Source organism: Caloenas nicobarica, chromosome 14 (assembly GCF_036013445.1).
Source record: "Caloenas nicobarica isolate bCalNic1 chromosome 14, bCalNic1.hap1, whole genome shotgun sequence".
Classification (NCBI taxonomy): Eukaryota; Metazoa; Chordata; class Aves; order Columbiformes; family Columbidae; genus Caloenas; species Caloenas nicobarica.
The window spans coordinates 10,896,357-10,913,067 of record NC_088258.1 but is presented as its reverse complement, the minus strand read 5'-3'; the positions used below and the strand labels follow the sequence as shown (position 1 = coordinate 10,913,067).

General features: G+C 53.6%; 2 protein-coding genes across 5 annotated transcripts; both read right to left on the bottom strand.

Annotated features, from left to right (window-relative positions):
- Positions 1–167: 167 nt before the first annotated feature.
- On the bottom strand, positions 168–15,947 carry HMOX2 (heme oxygenase 2). Of its 4 annotated transcripts, none has more exons than XM_065644963.1 (7): positions 9,648–9,737; positions 7,032–7,168; positions 4,725–4,829; positions 3,152–3,269; positions 1,855–2,346; positions 930–1,050; positions 168–848 (listed from the first exon to the last, which is right to left on the bottom strand). In XM_065644963.1, the coding sequence occupies exons 3-7, from the start codon at positions 4,799–4,801 to the stop codon at positions 724–726; spliced, it is 933 nt and encodes a 310-aa protein (XP_065501035.1). In that variant the 5' UTR covers positions 4,802–4,829; positions 7,032–7,168; positions 9,648–9,737; the 3' UTR covers positions 168–723. The 4 variants fall into 4 exon arrangements, with proteins under 4 accessions (XP_065501035.1, XP_065501036.1, XP_065501037.1 ...); XM_065644964.1 differs by having other exon boundaries at positions 7,032–7,165; positions 9,648–9,674; XM_065644965.1 differs by lacking the exons at positions 7,032–7,168; positions 9,648–9,737 and adding an exon at positions 15,873–15,947.
- On the bottom strand, positions 9,959–16,239 carry LOC135994427 (zinc finger protein 501-like). The gene is made up of 2 exons (XM_065644961.1): positions 15,873–16,239; positions 9,959–11,770 (listed from the first exon to the last, which is right to left on the bottom strand). Exons 1-2 carry the CDS (start codon positions 15,958–15,960, stop codon positions 10,575–10,577), a joined length of 1,284 nt encoding a protein of 427 aa, XP_065501033.1. The 5' UTR covers positions 15,961–16,239; the 3' UTR covers positions 9,959–10,574.
- Between the last annotated feature and the right edge of the window lie 472 nt (positions 16,240–16,711).

Sequence of the window (16,711 nt, the reverse complement as noted above, 5' to 3'; positions counted from 1 at the left end):
CTACCCCAGCCCAGGGCAGCAGAGGCCTTGGGCATTACAGGAGCTTTCTCCAGCTACAGCATTGCAACTTTTTATTCCAGTCAAGGCTTCAGAAAGAAACCCAATTCACAACCTCAATGCTGCACAATACACATTTGTCACCTTCAGACCCGCCCCCCACACCCCTGGTCCTGTCCCCACCCCAGGGAGCTTCCTCCAACATAGTCAGACCTGGTCCCTGGGCCACCACACCAAGCAGGACCCTGTTTTTTGCTAACGGCCCCATAGCACAGCTGCTGCAGCACGGCCAAAATTGTTTCTCAGGGTAGGAAATGAAGTGCTCTTCACTGAAAAGACTGATGACACATTCTCAGGTTGCAGCCCAGGGCAGGAAACTCCTTCCAGTGATTGCTCTGGGAAGGAGATAAAAAGCCAAGCAGGCAAAGCCTTTGCCAGTATAGGACAAGACATCTCTGGCCTTAAATCTGCCCCAGCCTGGGTAGAACAGCACCAAACCAGAATCCTCAAACTGGATCAGTCCTGTACACTAGTCAGCTAGAGATATTCTATTACAGTGTTTGCATTATTCGTGTGCGAAGAGTCTTTTAGCAGTCCCGCAGCATTCCTGTTTAATTTCTTCCACTGTGCAGTCAACTCACCGCCAAGAGCAAGGGACCAGTCTGAAGAAGGACAAGGCGCATCTCTCCCCTCGCCACCACTCAGAGCCACGCGCCGCTCTCGCCCTCACATGACGTACCACACTGCAGCTCCTGCGGCCACAGCGACGCAGGCCGCCAGGATCAGCTGCACCAGGGGCTGCTTCGCCAGGGCCACGGCAGCGTGACAGGGGCAGCTGGGTCCTGCCTTGCCTGCCAGAACACAGAAAGCACCGTCAGTGCCGTGAAGCTTCTGCCATACCGCATGTGGCAGCTCTCGTTGCCCACACCTACCTAGTTTGTCTGCATAGTAAGGGCATTTGCGTAGGTCTCCTTTTCCATCATGGACTGGAAAGCCTCCGTCCTGGGCTTCTTCTGTCAGCGACTTGCCAGTCTTGTCCAGTTCATCAAATACCTGCAAGTGGTCACAGTGAGAATGTGCAGGCAGAGCCAGACAGCTTTCATCCAGACCTCTAGAACGATGCGGAGAACAGGCAAGAGCCACTCCCGCCTCCCCCCATCCAAAGACAGTATGTGCTACTGATTTCATACCTACAGAGCCCCTCTGGGATCACTGCTCCCATGCTAGCAGTGGCCAGGCAGCCCTGCCAGCTCTGCAGCCAGGGGTTTCCATAAGGATCCTCACAAAGGGGCCAACCACATCCCACCACATTTCTGACCAGCTTAAACTACAGTGGCCTGCTATAGGCACAGATTAAAGCTTGCCCACAGTAGCTAAGATTATGTTCATCCCTCTGGGGCAAGGGAGCAGCTCAGCCAGGTTTCATGAAAGACAAGTACTATGGGAAGGAACAAGAGGCTACAGATACTTTTGGCCATTGGGCAACACATCAGACATGAGACAAACTGTAACCAGTATGGTGCAATAGGCTCAAACTATTTAAGGCCGTCTTGGAGCAAGAGCTCTGCTCCCCCCGCTGCTTCAGAGCTGTACAGCCCATGGGAGTCTTGTGGTGAAGTCACCTCAATTTTGCCCTAGTCAAAGGCTCAGTTGTGGTGGTGGAGCACAGGAGGAATTCCCACCCAACACCAGCCGTGTTTCCAGAAGTTAGTGCAAGAGCCATGCAAACCAGAACCCCACCAGGTGGAAGGGCTTCGCCTGGATGAGCAGTTTGGCTGAACTAACCTGGGCCTAAGAGTTGGCCCAGACCTGAAAGCAGCAGCCCCTACACATACAGGGGCTCAAGGGAGTCAGTACCTGCATGTTGAACCTGAAGGCTTGGTTGGCCTCTTCCACAATCCTTTCCTTAGTGTTCTTGTCCAAGTCCAGAGCATTCATCCTCGCTCTGTAGAGCTGCTTGAACTGCTGCGCATTGGAAATGTTGTCAAACACGTAGAATTGGATCCCTTCCTCAGTACTGGGCAACTTCAGGGCCCTCTGGGCTACCTTCTTCAGCACTTGCCCACCTGAGAGGTCTCCCATATAGCGTGTGTAAGCATGAGCCACTAGCAGCTCTGGCTCATGCTGTCCCACATGATGGATTCTGTCCACATAGTGCTGAGTTGCCTCTGAACACTGGATCTTCTCTTCCCAGTCTTCTCCGTAGAAATATTTCACGTCTTTGATCAATGCTTCTCTCCGGTGAAGCTCTAAGGGGAAATACAGAGGAGCAAACACTGGGTTGTCCTTGTTGCGATCCATTTCCTCTTCCAGAGCAGAGTACGTGAAGTAAAGTGCCACGGTGGCCAGCTACAGACGAAGCACAGCTAATGTGAGAAGCCATTCACTACATCGGCACATCACACCTTGTGATTACTCCCCCTCTGCATGCAGCTGGGGTAAACAAGGAGGAAACCCCCAGGCTTGACACAAAACCAGCCTGGACAGCCCATACCAGGTGTGTACCACTCAAAGGATCAGAGGATCTTCTCTACCTACATGCATAACAACATTGCCTACAGAGCACCAGCTAAGAATTAATTTCATGTTGCCAGCTGCATGTTCTGCGTCTCCTGTCACCCTGAGAGCAAGGCACAGGGACTAATTTCATCCAATAGGTACAACAAGCACCAACAGCCTCATGCTATAGGAGACTACTATATATGTCAAGATCTTCAGGTTCAGAGAGTGCTGCTCAGACCCAAAACAGAAGAGAAAGTGGTCCCACTTGAAGTCTGTGGAAAACAGCCTAGTCTCCAGAGGATGGAATAAGTGCTGTAATCCCACCAGGATTTCACTCCTAGTAAATTTATGCCACTAGGGTCTGGTGCTGCAGCCACATCTGCCTTGAGCACCCAGCAGACATGTGGCCAGAAGCCCAGTACCTCCACCCAAGCAAATTTGTGCTGGGCCAGCATGGCCCTCCCCACTGTGGGTCCCAGCTGTAGGATACACCAGGCAGGAGCCACGAACAAGGGTCCTCCCATAGTTTTGACTATTTGGTCATGCCCCCTACAGCCCTCCACAGATGGCTGTAGTGCTCTGCCTCAGAGCCTGCATTGGCCACTGCATATGTCAAAGAGCTTCCCTGCCACAGGAGCACAGCAGCACCCACCTTGAAGAGCTCCTTCTTGATCCGTCCTTTCAGGAAGTCTTTGACAAACTGAGTGTTCTCTGCGCGGTCATGAGATTCCTTTGTCCCCTCCTTCAGCAGCTCTGACAGGTCGGTGGGACTGCAGGCAGACAGGAGAGCTCTGTTCACCTCACTTCCACACGCAGTAACTGTCCCTGCTGCATTTGGAGGGACCCCCCACTCCCCACCACCTCAGGCCCAGTTTAGAGGAGGTGGGATCCACGAGGCGGCACCACCAGGAGGAAGCAGCAGGGTGGCAGCAGCCAGAGGCTCCTTCCACAGATGCAGATGCCCGTGTGCCAAACAGAGCTGCAGTTCTGGGACGGCTGGGTTTACCAGGGTCTCAGACCCAGGATGCTGAAGCAATTGCCAAGGATCCTCTGATCCCTGCACCGTTACTTTTGCTTCTCATCCATGTGAGCCCCAACAGTACTACAAAAGAGGCCTTGAGCATATGAAGAGCAACTACTGGGGCAGGCTAAAGGGCACAGGAGCCTTGGTGGTATCCTCTGTGGTCTGGAGAAGGAGAAAGGCTCACATGAGAGCAGATGCATGCACGCGCAGGACCCTAGTTTTTCCAACTTGGCTATCAGCTACTGGAGAAGAGATGAAAGCCCAATGACAAAACAGGGCAAGAACACCCTTAAGTTTATTTATCCTGACTTACACTGTTTTTGCAGGTTTCCACAAGTTGTCTTTCTAAAAAAATTAAAAAAGAATCTGTGATATCAGGTTATAGCCACTGCACCTACCTGGAGTTTGGTACAGAGTTATCAACACCTACACTCAATCAAAATGATTCCAGAGTGCATCTTACAGTTTTTATGACTAGTTTGCTACAGACAGCATGTTCCTGTTAGCTGTAAGAGACAGACTTTGAACACTCTAGGCCTCGAGTGGCTGAACACTGCAGCCAACAGGCTAGACAGGGCCTGGGTGTGCCGAGAGGACCAGGTAGCATTAATGTCTCAGGAAACAGCCTGTCAAGTCAAAGAGAAGTCAACCAGCCTATCTGGGTATTTTGGGAACACACTGTTCACCCTTCCTGTTCTCCAAGTCTGAGCCCTTGGCTTTTAGGGCATCTGTGTGAATTTGTTTTTAAACTATCCTCCAAGAAAATATTCTTGCCTAAACCAGCTGGTATTCTGCAAAGGCAAGAGAGGCAGCTCACTGGAGCAGAGTTCACCTCTAGAGTCATCTTTCAAAACAAGAAGCTGCTATCACATGAGACTCCCCAGGATGCCATGGAAAACTGACTCACCTTGGCCAGGAAGGCACAAATACATCTGCCAAATGGTCAGAGCATTTCTGAAATGCGACTTTGATAGTAGAAGCTGAATAAATAACTGCTTGTTGTCAGCCTTAGCCAGATCGCTCCTTCCCATCCCTTCCAGTAGAGTTTGATTAAACAGATTTTACTGTGCATATATTTGATTAATCACCTATTGGAGTCCCTCACTCATTTTCAGATGAGGAGAAAGATCACTCCTTTACCTGGAAGATCTCCTGCCTTTCCCAAGACTCTGTCTGTGCCATGCTGTGAGACAGGACTCACCTGACACTGTCATCTTCTGTTTCCTCATAGCGCATGATTTCCCCTTCTCCCTCCGAGCCCTCCATAGCTGATGGCATTGGCGGTCAGTGCTGGAGATGAGACAATCTGAAAGGCAAAATCAGAGAGGGGTTTTAGAGGCAAGCTGCCTTGGCACAGGGATGGGTATGAAACACTGGGCAGTCCAGCGAGGAGCCTCTGAGCTGCTCCACCAGGCAGGGCGGTGAGGAGCAGCCACTGGCCATTTCCACTGCGCACCAGACACTTCTAAGAAAGCTGTGCTTATTCTGTTCAGCTACCTCAGGTGAACCTCAGCACTAACACCCAGTTCACAAAACATTAACGTTGGAGGACACCTCCAACACAGCCAGCAGCCTGCACTCGGCTTCCCACTTCAGGACGGCTGCTGGTTGAAGATGGCCAAAGTCCTCCACATTAGCAATCTGCACTGAAATTGTGAGCGAGCTGTTTTCCAGTGGCGCTACCAAATACCTCATGCAACGTTGGGCTCTGAGCAGAGTAACTGGAAAGGGAAGCACCTCTCCTTCAGTCAGGAGAAAGGACAAGCAACTTCAGTTCTACAGCTGTACAGGGTGTCCCCTGGAAGAAAGCAGTGGTGAATTATGTCAGCCAAGCTCTGAAGTCAGGCTGGGCCCAGGGGAAACAAAAGCCTTCCCTGCAACTGAGTATATGAAGAAGAACTTCCAAAGCAGGGGCAGATTTCACGGCTCTGCCTTCCCTGGGCTGTACTCCACAAAGATCCAAAGTGGCTGCTGCCCGAACACAGCGAGCTGCAGCCAGCTCCTGTCACCACACACACACTCCTGCCTAGCAGGGCTCACTCCAAATCCCTGAAGTAACTGGGATCTCCCTCGCCTTTTGCAAAAGAGAAGAGGTCTGCTTGGATATAGTAGGTTACCAAGACGTACCCAGAAGCAGGAGCAAGACACTTGGCTTACGCCAGCCAAACACCCCAGTTAAGCCAAATCCAGCCACCTCATTTATAAAATGGACCTGTAATCAGCTTTGTGAGGAGCAGCACCACCACCTTACAGGCAGCCTCACCAGATGAGCGACAACTAAGCTGCTTGCTGGCTCTTCAAAAAGCACTTGCTGTAAGAGAGCCACCCCTCACACTCCCCTCAGTGGGCTGTGTCTGCAGGTTTGCTGCTCGGCACACATCCCAGGCTGGGAGAACAGCAGACAAGCAGCTCTGAGCTCATCAGCACAAGGCGAGCACCAGCACACCAGTTATAAATTAACTGCCCTCCAGGTCCTCACCCCAGGGTTTCTAAGTCCTGTTTCACAGCCCCTCTCGCTGCCCTCCGCGCTCCGGCGCAGGACTCGGCCAGAGGCGCTGGGAGCCAGGTCCGAGCACCCGTCCCCAGCGCAAGGCCCGGGCACAGCACTCAGACTGGGGAGCACATCACCAGGGTGAAGGTTTCCCCATGATCACGCAGCCTTTGGGCTCACCAGGGCAAAGCCTTCCCTCCCCGAGGGCAGGACTGACCAAACACATTACTCCGTAACACAAGCTGCCCAGTGCAGCGGCAGAAGCCATCGGGGTGAGAGCCCTATACCCCCTTCACCCTTCCCCACAGGACAGGACACGGCACAGCCTCCACATCCCTCAGATAGAAAAGTTTAGAGCAGGATGATGCAGCTGGGGCAGAAAAGCACACCAGCACAAGGGCTTCAAGATATCTGAGGAATCCAGGTTCAGGTCTTGTATCTGTCTGATCACTCTCTGGAACAGCAAGCACCTTCACACTGGGTCAGCAAACGGGACCTGCCTTCACTCATCACACAGCTTCAGCTTCAAAACGTTGGGAAATGCCCACCATGGGGAAGTGAAACTGAAGTAAAGAGGCAAATAACCTGCCCAGGCTCAGCCGAGAACCTCCTGCCAACACAGGTGCACAAGCTCTCAGGACACTCTGGCTTTCCGCTCAGCTTACGTCAGGCCCAGCACTGCTCAAGAAATGCAGATTCCAAAATTAAACTAGATTAACCAGTTCTGATGTATCTTACACTTCCAGAGAGCCAGAGTCCTGGAGGAAGGGTGTGCTTCAGCAGCGTTCATCCCCTGGAAGAGGCCTGAAGGTAGACATTAAATCCAACCCAAAGGAACACACCAGACCAAGACTCAGAAACTAGTAGCTCACAGCAGCAATGGTTAGAGGCTCCCAATGGCCAGACACACACAGCACAGCTCCTGAGATCATCACTGCACAAGCCAAGGCTGCCAACTTGCTGGTTAGAGCCTGCACGCCCACGCCTCACAGCACACCCGTGTTCAGCAGCACTCACCAACACGGGAGCTTTGCTCTCCACACTATACAGGGGCATCTCAGGGGGTCTCAGAAGCCTTTACCCAAGCCTGTCACCAGCATTGTAGAAGCACAACTGATTAGAACAGTGAATTATTGTTCCAGTAGCACTGTCTGCTGTTGGAAGAAGGGGTTAGGAAAAAAAAAAGTCATTCAAGGACTTTGGTACATTCTCAGACTTGTGTCTCCCATGGCTTTTTTTGTAAAGGCTCGGTCTGACATGCTCATCTCTACAGCAATACACAGGGCAGTGACGACACCAGTCTCTTTAGCCCGAGGTGAGGACAGTACATGTACAGGAAAACAGAGAAGCTTAGATTTTTTTTCTGATACCGTCTCTAGTATAGCCAACTCCCTGAAGAGCCATGAATTCAAGAGGCAAGTCAGCACAAATCAAACCCCTGTCCTTTTCAGTATTAGAATATTGGACGAGAATTTGGAAGAGAGGAAATAAAAAACATTATAATTCTAATAGACCATTGCTTTTATTAAAAAATATAGCAACCGAAAGCCCATGACGTGGTCACTGGTGAAAGCCCAGGTTTCTCAGGGGATTCCACTCCTCTGAAGAGGCAGTGTCCTGCACGCCGAGGGAGGCTCGAGCAGCCGCCGACCTCACTGCAGAGGCTGGAACATAGTGTCATCTGCTACAAGGAGCTCTGCTCATTGAGACCCTGGCTGATGTTCAGGGTAAACACATACCTCCCTGGTGCCCTGACAGCAGCCAGCTTGGGAGAAATCCAACAGCTACAAAAGAACCGGGACAACATGGCTGGAGAGCAGAGAGAAGTGTTGGTACACAACACCTCAGCACTCCAAACATTTCTTTCCCGATAATAGTTGCTCAAACCCTCTGAGAATGTATCTCAGTCTCTCACCTAGCCAGCAATTAGTTTGCCCCTACACACATTTCCACAGCAAGCTTCACGCTCAAGATGCACAGCCATTCTCCTCAGCGTATGCAGATACTTAATCCCAATAATCCTGCACCTTTTGAAGGAAGTAGACACGGCTGCTGCGGCGAAACAGGACTAGAAGTCCTGGCTTTGCTTGGGCAACTCGGGAGCGTTTCAATAATTCACAAACACCCTGGCAATACAGAGTTCATGTTTGCTGTTCAACTACCATGCAACTTCACAGTATTTCCCCATGCACAAATCTGACATCTTTGCTTTAACAAGTGGCACCGAGTGTGGCTGGACCTACCCAAGCATCGCTGCAGCAGAGACAAACCCCAGAACTCCAGGCCTAGCAGCTTGGAGACTCATCACAGAGGTAACCTGGCAAGAACATCAGGAGCTTCATGTCTCCTTCTCCCTCTGGGGAGGCATTTGGCACTGGCTGCTGCTGGAAGTGGAGCCTTGCAGAATAAATTACTATATTACCTGATCCCAGGTAGCTTTAAGACTTCACCCAGACACAGCCTAAATTTAGGCAATAATTCAAGTCTAAGAGATTTCTAGCAGTGCCCACGCAGAGCTGCAGTCCAACACCTCAAACTGACCAAGGAGGGAAACCCCAGGTGAGTTCACAGATCTTGCTTAGTTCTGTGCTTCGGTAAGCGGCCCTTGTGTCAGGCAGCACCTCAGGAATTGTATTCTCTCACATTGGCTAGGAACACACTGCAAGGGGCCAGTAAGTCAGGGTTAGATCTGGGGGAGAAGAAGAGTGCAGCGTGCCGAACACCTATGAACATATCAAACAGCCTTTGCTCTGGGGAGGGCCGGTGCTTGTCCTACCACAGTCAGATGTGCCTGGGACACCCCACGCAGGCCCAGTGACAGGCACTTATGGCTGATGTATGTAACACACACAAGTGCTAGGCACCGCAAGGCTTCAATAAGACATTTGTTTCACTCAACAATTGAAAAGCAGGAATAGCAAGAGGCCTTCACCCTCCACGCTCTTCCTAGAGCTCGGCTGGGTCAAGAGGAGCCAAGTGCCCCTGGTGTCACTGGGAGAGCCCAGCGCAGGACTGCTGTCCCAACGACTCGGGCATCCTTCACAAGAAGCTGTGTGCAGGAGTGGCTGCGGAGATGAGGCCGCTGCTCTGGCACAGTTCCCCAGCTGCCGAGCAGCCGCTCGCCCATGGGGACAGGAGGAGATTAGGGAGGCCTGACAGCCGCTGGCCCGGCCCAGCGCCAGGGCTGGGCTGCTCAGGAGAGCACACCCCGCTCACGGACGGTCCTGAGGCTGTTGGGCACGGCCCCGGTACCGCAGCCCGGCCCGGCGAACAGAGCGGCCGCGACAGCCCTGCCTGCGGTGGCGGGGCCCCGGCCCGGCCGCGCCGGGACGCGGAGCCGGAGGGCACAGGCGTCCGGACGCGGCCCTGAGACGGCTCGGACGCCTTTCCCGGCCTCAGGGTGCCGGCCCCACCCGCCCCGGCAGCGGGGAGGCCGAGGCCGCTGCCTCCCGCGGCGGCTCCGGGGCAGCGTGGCCTCCCGCCCTCGGCGGGGAAGCGGCGAGGGCCCGGGGAGACGGAGCAGCGCCCCGCGTGGGGCAGTCCCGAGGGTCTCAGCCCAGTACCGGCCCCAGCGCGCCCGTTACCTCCGCGCCCCCGGCCCCGTTGCCATGGAGACGCGCCGCCCGCACTCACCCGCCGCCCTCCGCCCAGCAGCGCGAGACAAAGGCCCGGTCCGACCGCCGCGGGTTTATTGACGTGGGGGTGACGGCGCAGCGAATCAGGAGCCGCCGACGGCACGTGCCGGCGCCGCCGATTGGTGGAGGTGGCGAGCACGTCCCGCGGGAGCTCTGACCCCGCCCCGCCTCCCCTCGCCGTCGGCCAACGGCACCTGCAGCGGCGCGCGAGGCCCCGCCCCGGGGGCGGTGGCGCGAGGCCGCGCAGGCGGTGCCGGGAGCAGCGGCGGGAACGGAAACACGGCGGGAGCGCTGGTCAGGAACCGGGGTTTTATTTGGCAGTTTTAGCGATCATCAAACCTCATTAACACACAGTTCGGCTCCCTGGGGGACGCCATGTCCCACGCAGCGGCGCAGCCCCGCGGGACACGGCCGGGCAGGGGCCGAGCTGCACCCGGCTTTTGGTTCCTCTGTGCTACAGGCCCAGCCCAGCGGCTGGGGAAGGTAATTCCGAGCCTGAACAAGCAGGGCAGGAGGGAAGGCCAGAGCTGTTTATCTGGTCAGAGCATCGCAGGCTCTGAGATGGTCCGTTTTGTTCCCTCCATAAATTGTCCCAAATGTGTGCACAGAGAAAAGGCAAGGTATTTCCCTTCCTCTAAAATACACCAAGTATCTTCCAGCCTTTGCAAAGTACTTCCTTCCTTTCCCAAGAGCTATCCCTCCAACCACCACCTCCTTCCCCTGCTGTAGCACACACGTCACAAACCTCCAATTAGCTCCTTGCACCAACTCTCCGCTTCTTCCATCTCTCTCTTTTAGGACTTGTTCTCCTAAAAAGAAATTACCGTCACCCTCCGCAAGCACGACAGTCAACAGAGCGAAGGAAGAGAGACACTGGGCTCCCCAGGGATGCCCGCAGCATGTCTGACCTAACTGCTCCCCACGCTCACCCCTCCTGGGGCTCCCCTGCTCTGTGGATCTGCTGGTGCCGGAGGAGCGCAGAGCTCACAGTGAAGCCCTTCCCGCAGTTGGCACAGGCGTAAGGACGCTCCCCAGTGTGGATGCGCCGGTGCTGGATGAGGTGGGCGCTTTGCCGAAAGCTGTCCCCGCAGTCAGCGCAGGCGTAGGGCCTCTCCCCGGTGTGCACCCGGTGGTGCCGGAGCAGGGCTGATCTCCACAGGAAGCTCTTCCCGCAGTCGGGGCACTCAAAGGGGCGCTCCCCTGTGTGGAAGCGGCGGTGCTGGATGAGGTGGGAGCTCACGGTGAAGCTCTTTCCACACTCGGTGCACCCGTAGGGGCGCTCGCCCATGTGGAACCGCCGGTGTTGGATGAGGGCTGAACTCACGGTGAAGCTCTTCCCACACTCGGAGCACTCGTACGGCTTCTCGCCGGTGTGGATCCGCTGGTGCTTCATGAGCTCGGAGCTCTGGCTGAAGCTCTTCCGACACTCCGTGCACTTGTAGGGTTTCTCCCCGGTGTGGACCCGCTGGTGTCGTGTCAGGGCTGAGCTCACGCTGAAGCTCTTCCCGCAGTCACTGCACTCATAGGGTTTCTCCCCGGTGTGCACTCGCCGATGCTGGATGAGCTGCGAGTTCCCGGAGAAGCTCTTTCCACACTCAGCACACTTGTAGGGCTTCTCCCCGGTGTGAGTCACCTGGTGCCGGATCAGCTTTGAGCTCACGCTGAAGCTCTTTCCGCACTCGGAGCACTCGTAGGGCCTCTCCCCTGTGTGGATTCTCTGGTGCTGGATGAGATGTGACTGCTGACGGAAACTCTCCCCGCACTCAGCGCAGGTGAAGGGTTTCTCTCCAGTGTGGATTCTCTGATGCTGGATGAGGTTGGAACTCACCCGAAAGCTCTTCCCACAGTCTCCACATATCATCAGTCTCCCCACAGAAGGGTTTCTCTGCTGGATAATATCTGGCAGCCTCCTGAAGCTTTTTCCACGCAGTGTCACTCGGCTTTGCCTCTTCCCCAGAGGTCTCTGAACCCTCCCTGACCTGCGTGGGAGGACCGGGTCTTGTGCAGGACTCTGGGACCTGTTCTCTCTAGAGAGTCCTGAGAGCAAACTCTCGGGTTCCACTGGCCCAGGGATGCCTTGGTTGGCATTTTCTTCTTTCTTGCTCACAATCCTGTCCCCAGCTGCAATAAAATGAGAATCCAGAGACAAGTCACAGGCAGGACATGAAACCTTGGTCAGGGAAAATCAAAAGGGGCCAAATTCTAAAAATTCAGCAGATTAAGCATAAAAAGTTCTGTTATTTTCCTCCAAACTGCTCAGTGGATTTTTCAGAGCGCTCACAGAAACAAACCCTGGAAATAGCCCTGCATTGCTTCACCAGAACCTGAATCTACTGAAATTATTGGCATAATAGAGGTGAAAGTTTAGTGCTTGAATGGGAAAGATAGCTGCTCTTCCAGGATATTGTGTCTGAAAATGTTATTGGAAGTTGAACTAGGTGTCAGACAAGGGCCATAAAGAACTGCCTTGTTCAGCAGAACGTTACTTGGGCTGCAAGAGGTGCAGCCTCCCTGCTCTTGTGCTGCTAGTAGTGCAGCGAGAGAGGAGGTATAAAGGAGACACTGGCCCTAATGCACGGACACGGAGACCACCCGGAGCCTGGCTTCTGCCAGTCTTCGAGCAGAAGAGAGCTAAGTTTATGCTTCCATGGGAGAAGAACAAATCTGTTGTGAAAAAGGGTTGGAGAACTGAAGATCCTCCATGCCTGATTCCAGATTACATGCTGACGAAACCCAATAAATGTAGAAGATGAAGATTGCGCAAGTCCATAGAAGTAACGCTAGCTGAGCAGTTATGGGTGGCTCCTGGGATACAGGGAACAAACAAATCCCTGCCCTCTTATTCACAAAGTGTTGCAGAAGCATAACTGGTATGAATCTATGCTCCACAGACTCAAGGTAGCTGAAAGCCTTTCCAAGACAAGGCGCTTGCATAGATTTCTGTAGTATTTACACAGAGCAGCAACTCCTTCCAACACACTGCTGTAATGTGGTTTGATGAGCATTCTAGCAGGTTCAGAAGCACGTACCCCCAACCACACTGTGACCTTTGCTGTCAGCAGGGAAATGTAGCTCTTCGCAGCTTACTGAGGCCTTGTACGCTAAATTGGCAAGACAGGACCTGTGTGGCATCAGGGAAGGGTAAATGGATGGCAGAGGGATGTACATGGGATGTAGAAATGGTAACATGTATCTCTGAAGAGAGGCATCACATCTGGGTTTAAGACAGGTCAATTAGACAAACAGATTTCCTGATAATTGCTTATATATGGATTGCCAGGGGTGAGGGATGACTTACTGTTGACTATATGCAGACCCAAAAGACGGAACAGGCTGAGGACTAAAGCCGCAGATATGTAGACCTCCAGATTTGCCCACTTAAAGATTCAACAGCTACCTCCTGGTTCTCCAGAAACTCTTGTGAAATAAACCAGTGACAGATCAGTCGCGTGGGACTGATGTACAAACCACAGCCGCTTCCTGTGGTCTGGCAGAGCTGCGATAAGAAAGCGCGTGCCTTGGGAGAGGAGAGTCACTGCTGAACCAGAAGTATGCGATAAAGGAAAGACAGTCAACCCAGACCGACAGACGTACATATTTTACCTTCCTCTTTCTAGTCAGTATAAGAAAACATCACAACAGGATTTCACAGCGAACTCCTGAGATATCTTTTATGGCAGTTTGGTGTAGTAGTGATAGCACTTCTTCCCTCATATAGTTTTCATTAAAATTATCCCTTGAGAGGAACAGAAACTAGAACTTTGCTATTCACCATGAAGGCATTTCCATTTGTCTGCAGCTACCCCAGGCCTGGAGGAAAAGAGTAAGGTGATATCCAAAGACAGGACAAGAAGACATTTCTGGCGGGTCAGCATGAAGCTCTTGACCTGTATGTCAGACTCACTGAGCAGATGATGGAGCCAGTGAAGTTGTTCCATTGCTGTTGTACCCAAAGAGATATCCTTTACCTGTGCTAGCTTTGGTACTTACACAGAATTTTGGTTCATTACGTAGAACTCAAAAAGGCCTTCAAAGTACAAGAGAATCAAGTCTTCTATGGTGTTCTGTACTTTTAGGGGAAGGTCAGGAGTTTCAAGCTTCTTATTGCAATTATTACAACCCCAGCTCTCAACTTCTATAACCATTTTTGTTACTTCTGAGGTACTAGGTATCTTCATTGGCATCTGGGACAAGTTGTCTGTAAAGGGTTTGATCAAAATCATGATGACAGGAACTCACTGGAGGTATTTTAAATGGAAGGAGAGTGAGTCCACCATGCTGAGGAATTAATGGTGGAAGCACAAGTCTGAATTTGCAAAAACAAATAAGCCACAGAGACAGAAAGAATGTCGTTCTTCCTCAGCCCACGCCAATTTGGGTTGATGGTAAGACCTTTGATATGCCCAAGACTGCCAGTGCTATAGCTACAAGGCAAGCTCCAGGTAAGCAGAGTAAGCATATGTATTGAGAACCTAAATATCACCTTAAATATACACTTGCATCTCTCTTTCCCAAGAGAAGCCAGTAGTAGAAGGACTTTTGGCTGATGCTCTGGCCTGTCTCACAGCAGTGGGAGGACACAGAAATTGTTTCTGGCACCAAACTCAACAGTTCACAGAAGAGAAACCCGTGAGAACTATTAAAATTAACACACCACCATCATGAGTAAGCCTCAGGCTGTGGGATGATGGCAGACTGGGCTGGAGAGGTGTCATCGTAGGCTTATCTTATCCCCTTCCCTCACATCCGGTTCTGGCCAGTCACCAAATCCCCGAGATGGGGCTCAGAGCTACACAGAGCTTTGGTTTAACCCAGCAGGGCTGTTCACGCCACCTCACAACACTGCTGGATTCCTGCTGGTACCTCACTGCCAGGGGACTGGGAGGTGGCTGATGTGATGCCAGAGACGGGCTCGAGGGGAGATCTGGGGCCCAACAGACATTCCAAGCAAAGAAATAGAAACCAGCATAAGAGAATTAATGGACAGAGGGCCAAGGAGGGCAGACTGGGGAAGAGCTGGCATGGCCTTTGGAAGGAGAAGTCTCACTCACAAGGCACTTGGAGTTCTTCAGGGATGTAACCAATTTTAGCAAAAGGGAGATATGGAGTCCAAAGGCATTCCCAGAAGGCATTCGTCATTCACCAAAACTGACAAAGAAACTAAGCTGCCTTGGGATGAGTGACCCTCAATAAGGTGGTAAGGGATGGAAAGCGGAGGTGGAAACATCTGCTGAAGATTCTGTGTTATTCAGGGTTAAAGCGAAAAAGTGTGACTGTAAAGATCAACTGTGGCAGAGCCTTATGATCTTGACCAACCAGGTGACAGAGGACTTCACCACAGGTAAATGTAAAGAACTACAGAGGGGAACAGCCTGTATAATTTGCACTTATACCAGGATGGGCCTAGGATGTTCTTGGTATCATCAGGAATAGTGCCTTGGAGCTGGAGCAGATGGATGAAAACTGCGGCTACCTGGCAAACAAAACGGCTACTCAAATGTTAGCGTTCTTGGGAAAAGAAAAGAGGATAAAAGAGAATAGTTCTGCCTTGCTGCTCAAACCCATGGTAACCCCACATCCTGACCACGTGCAAGGGGGAGGATGGATTCCTCATTTCAGAGAAACTCTAATAGACCTGAGGAAGATACAGAGGCGTGACATGAATGACCAAAGGCACAGAACAGCATCTGTATCCCATTCTGCTGGGAAAAGGTACAGCTGAGAGGGGATATCATAGGGACTATAAAAAACCAGGTGGCCTGTGGGGTGGGTAGGGGTCCATCCTGCACCCTCTCTTCTGAATTAAGAACTACTGACATCAAGTGAACTATTAGAAGGCAGCTTCACAGCAAAAGAGGAGGCAGTGACTCAATAAACAGCTGAACAGGCTGTGGAACTCCTTGCTGCAGGCTGTCATGGGTGGTCAAACACACACAACTGCAGAAGGCAAGAAAATATACAGAGAGCTGCAAGATTTTGATACATTGCATGTCTAGTTCAGGAGTTTCTGAAGTCATGGATTGCTTGGCCCTGGACAAGCGCACAGGGACACAGCTTGTCTGCCCTTCTCTGGGTCTCCAGCACCGGCCACTATCAGCAGGCAGAGCTGGAAGGACCATGGTCCAACCCAGCACTGCCACTCCCGCACATTCTGCCGGGATTTGGGGATCCCGGAGCCGGTTTTCTCATGGACAGGCTCGCCAACGATCACACCGCCCCTTACCTGGACAGGTGTCACTCAGAACCGTCTTCCCCTCGCAGGCGTGGAGGTGGGAGAACCACAGCTCCTGCTGGTCCGTGCGGGAGATCATCCCAGCTCCGCTCCCGGGGGTCCTGCTGTGCCACCACAAACGGGGCGGGTCAGCCGAGCGGGGCTTTCACCGCGCGCTGCGAGCGGCGGGGCTTGGGAGCCAGCGGGCCCAGGGCGCCCGGCGGGGAGCACCGGGCTGCCCACATCCTCGCGGCCCCGTTGCCTGTGAGCACCCCCACCGCCCCGGGGGAATTAACGCAGCTGCGGGGGCCTGACCGGGGCGGGGAGGCGGCGGGGAGCCGCCGGGGTGCGCCGGTAGCTGCGCTGGGCCCGGCCGGCCCCTCCGCTGAGGCGGATCCCGGGGCGCCGGCGGCGCTGTCACGTGACCAGGGCGGCCAATGGCGGGCGGCGCCTTCGCCTCCCAGGGCGACCGAAAATGGCTTTGGCCGCGCTCGGCCGCCTGCGGGGCGGTTACCTGGCGCCGGAGCGGGCCGGAGCCCACGCTGGAGCTCTCCCCGCACTCGTCGGGTCTGTCCCACGTGGGTCGCCCGGTGCTGGGTGAGACGCCGGCGCTGCCGGAGGCTCCCCGCAGGCGAGGGGTTTCTCCCGGGGGACCTGTGGAGGGCAAGGCTTCAGCTGTGCGCGCCTGGGACAGCGCACGCGTGTCGGGCCAACAGCAGCTCCCCGGTGCGGGGCAGCACGGACACTTCGTGCGGCAGCTCGGTGAGCAGGACGCATCGGCCACGAGCTGTCTGAGGAGAGGGCGTCGGGACACCACAGCCGAGCTCTGGAGACGCGTCGGGACACCACAG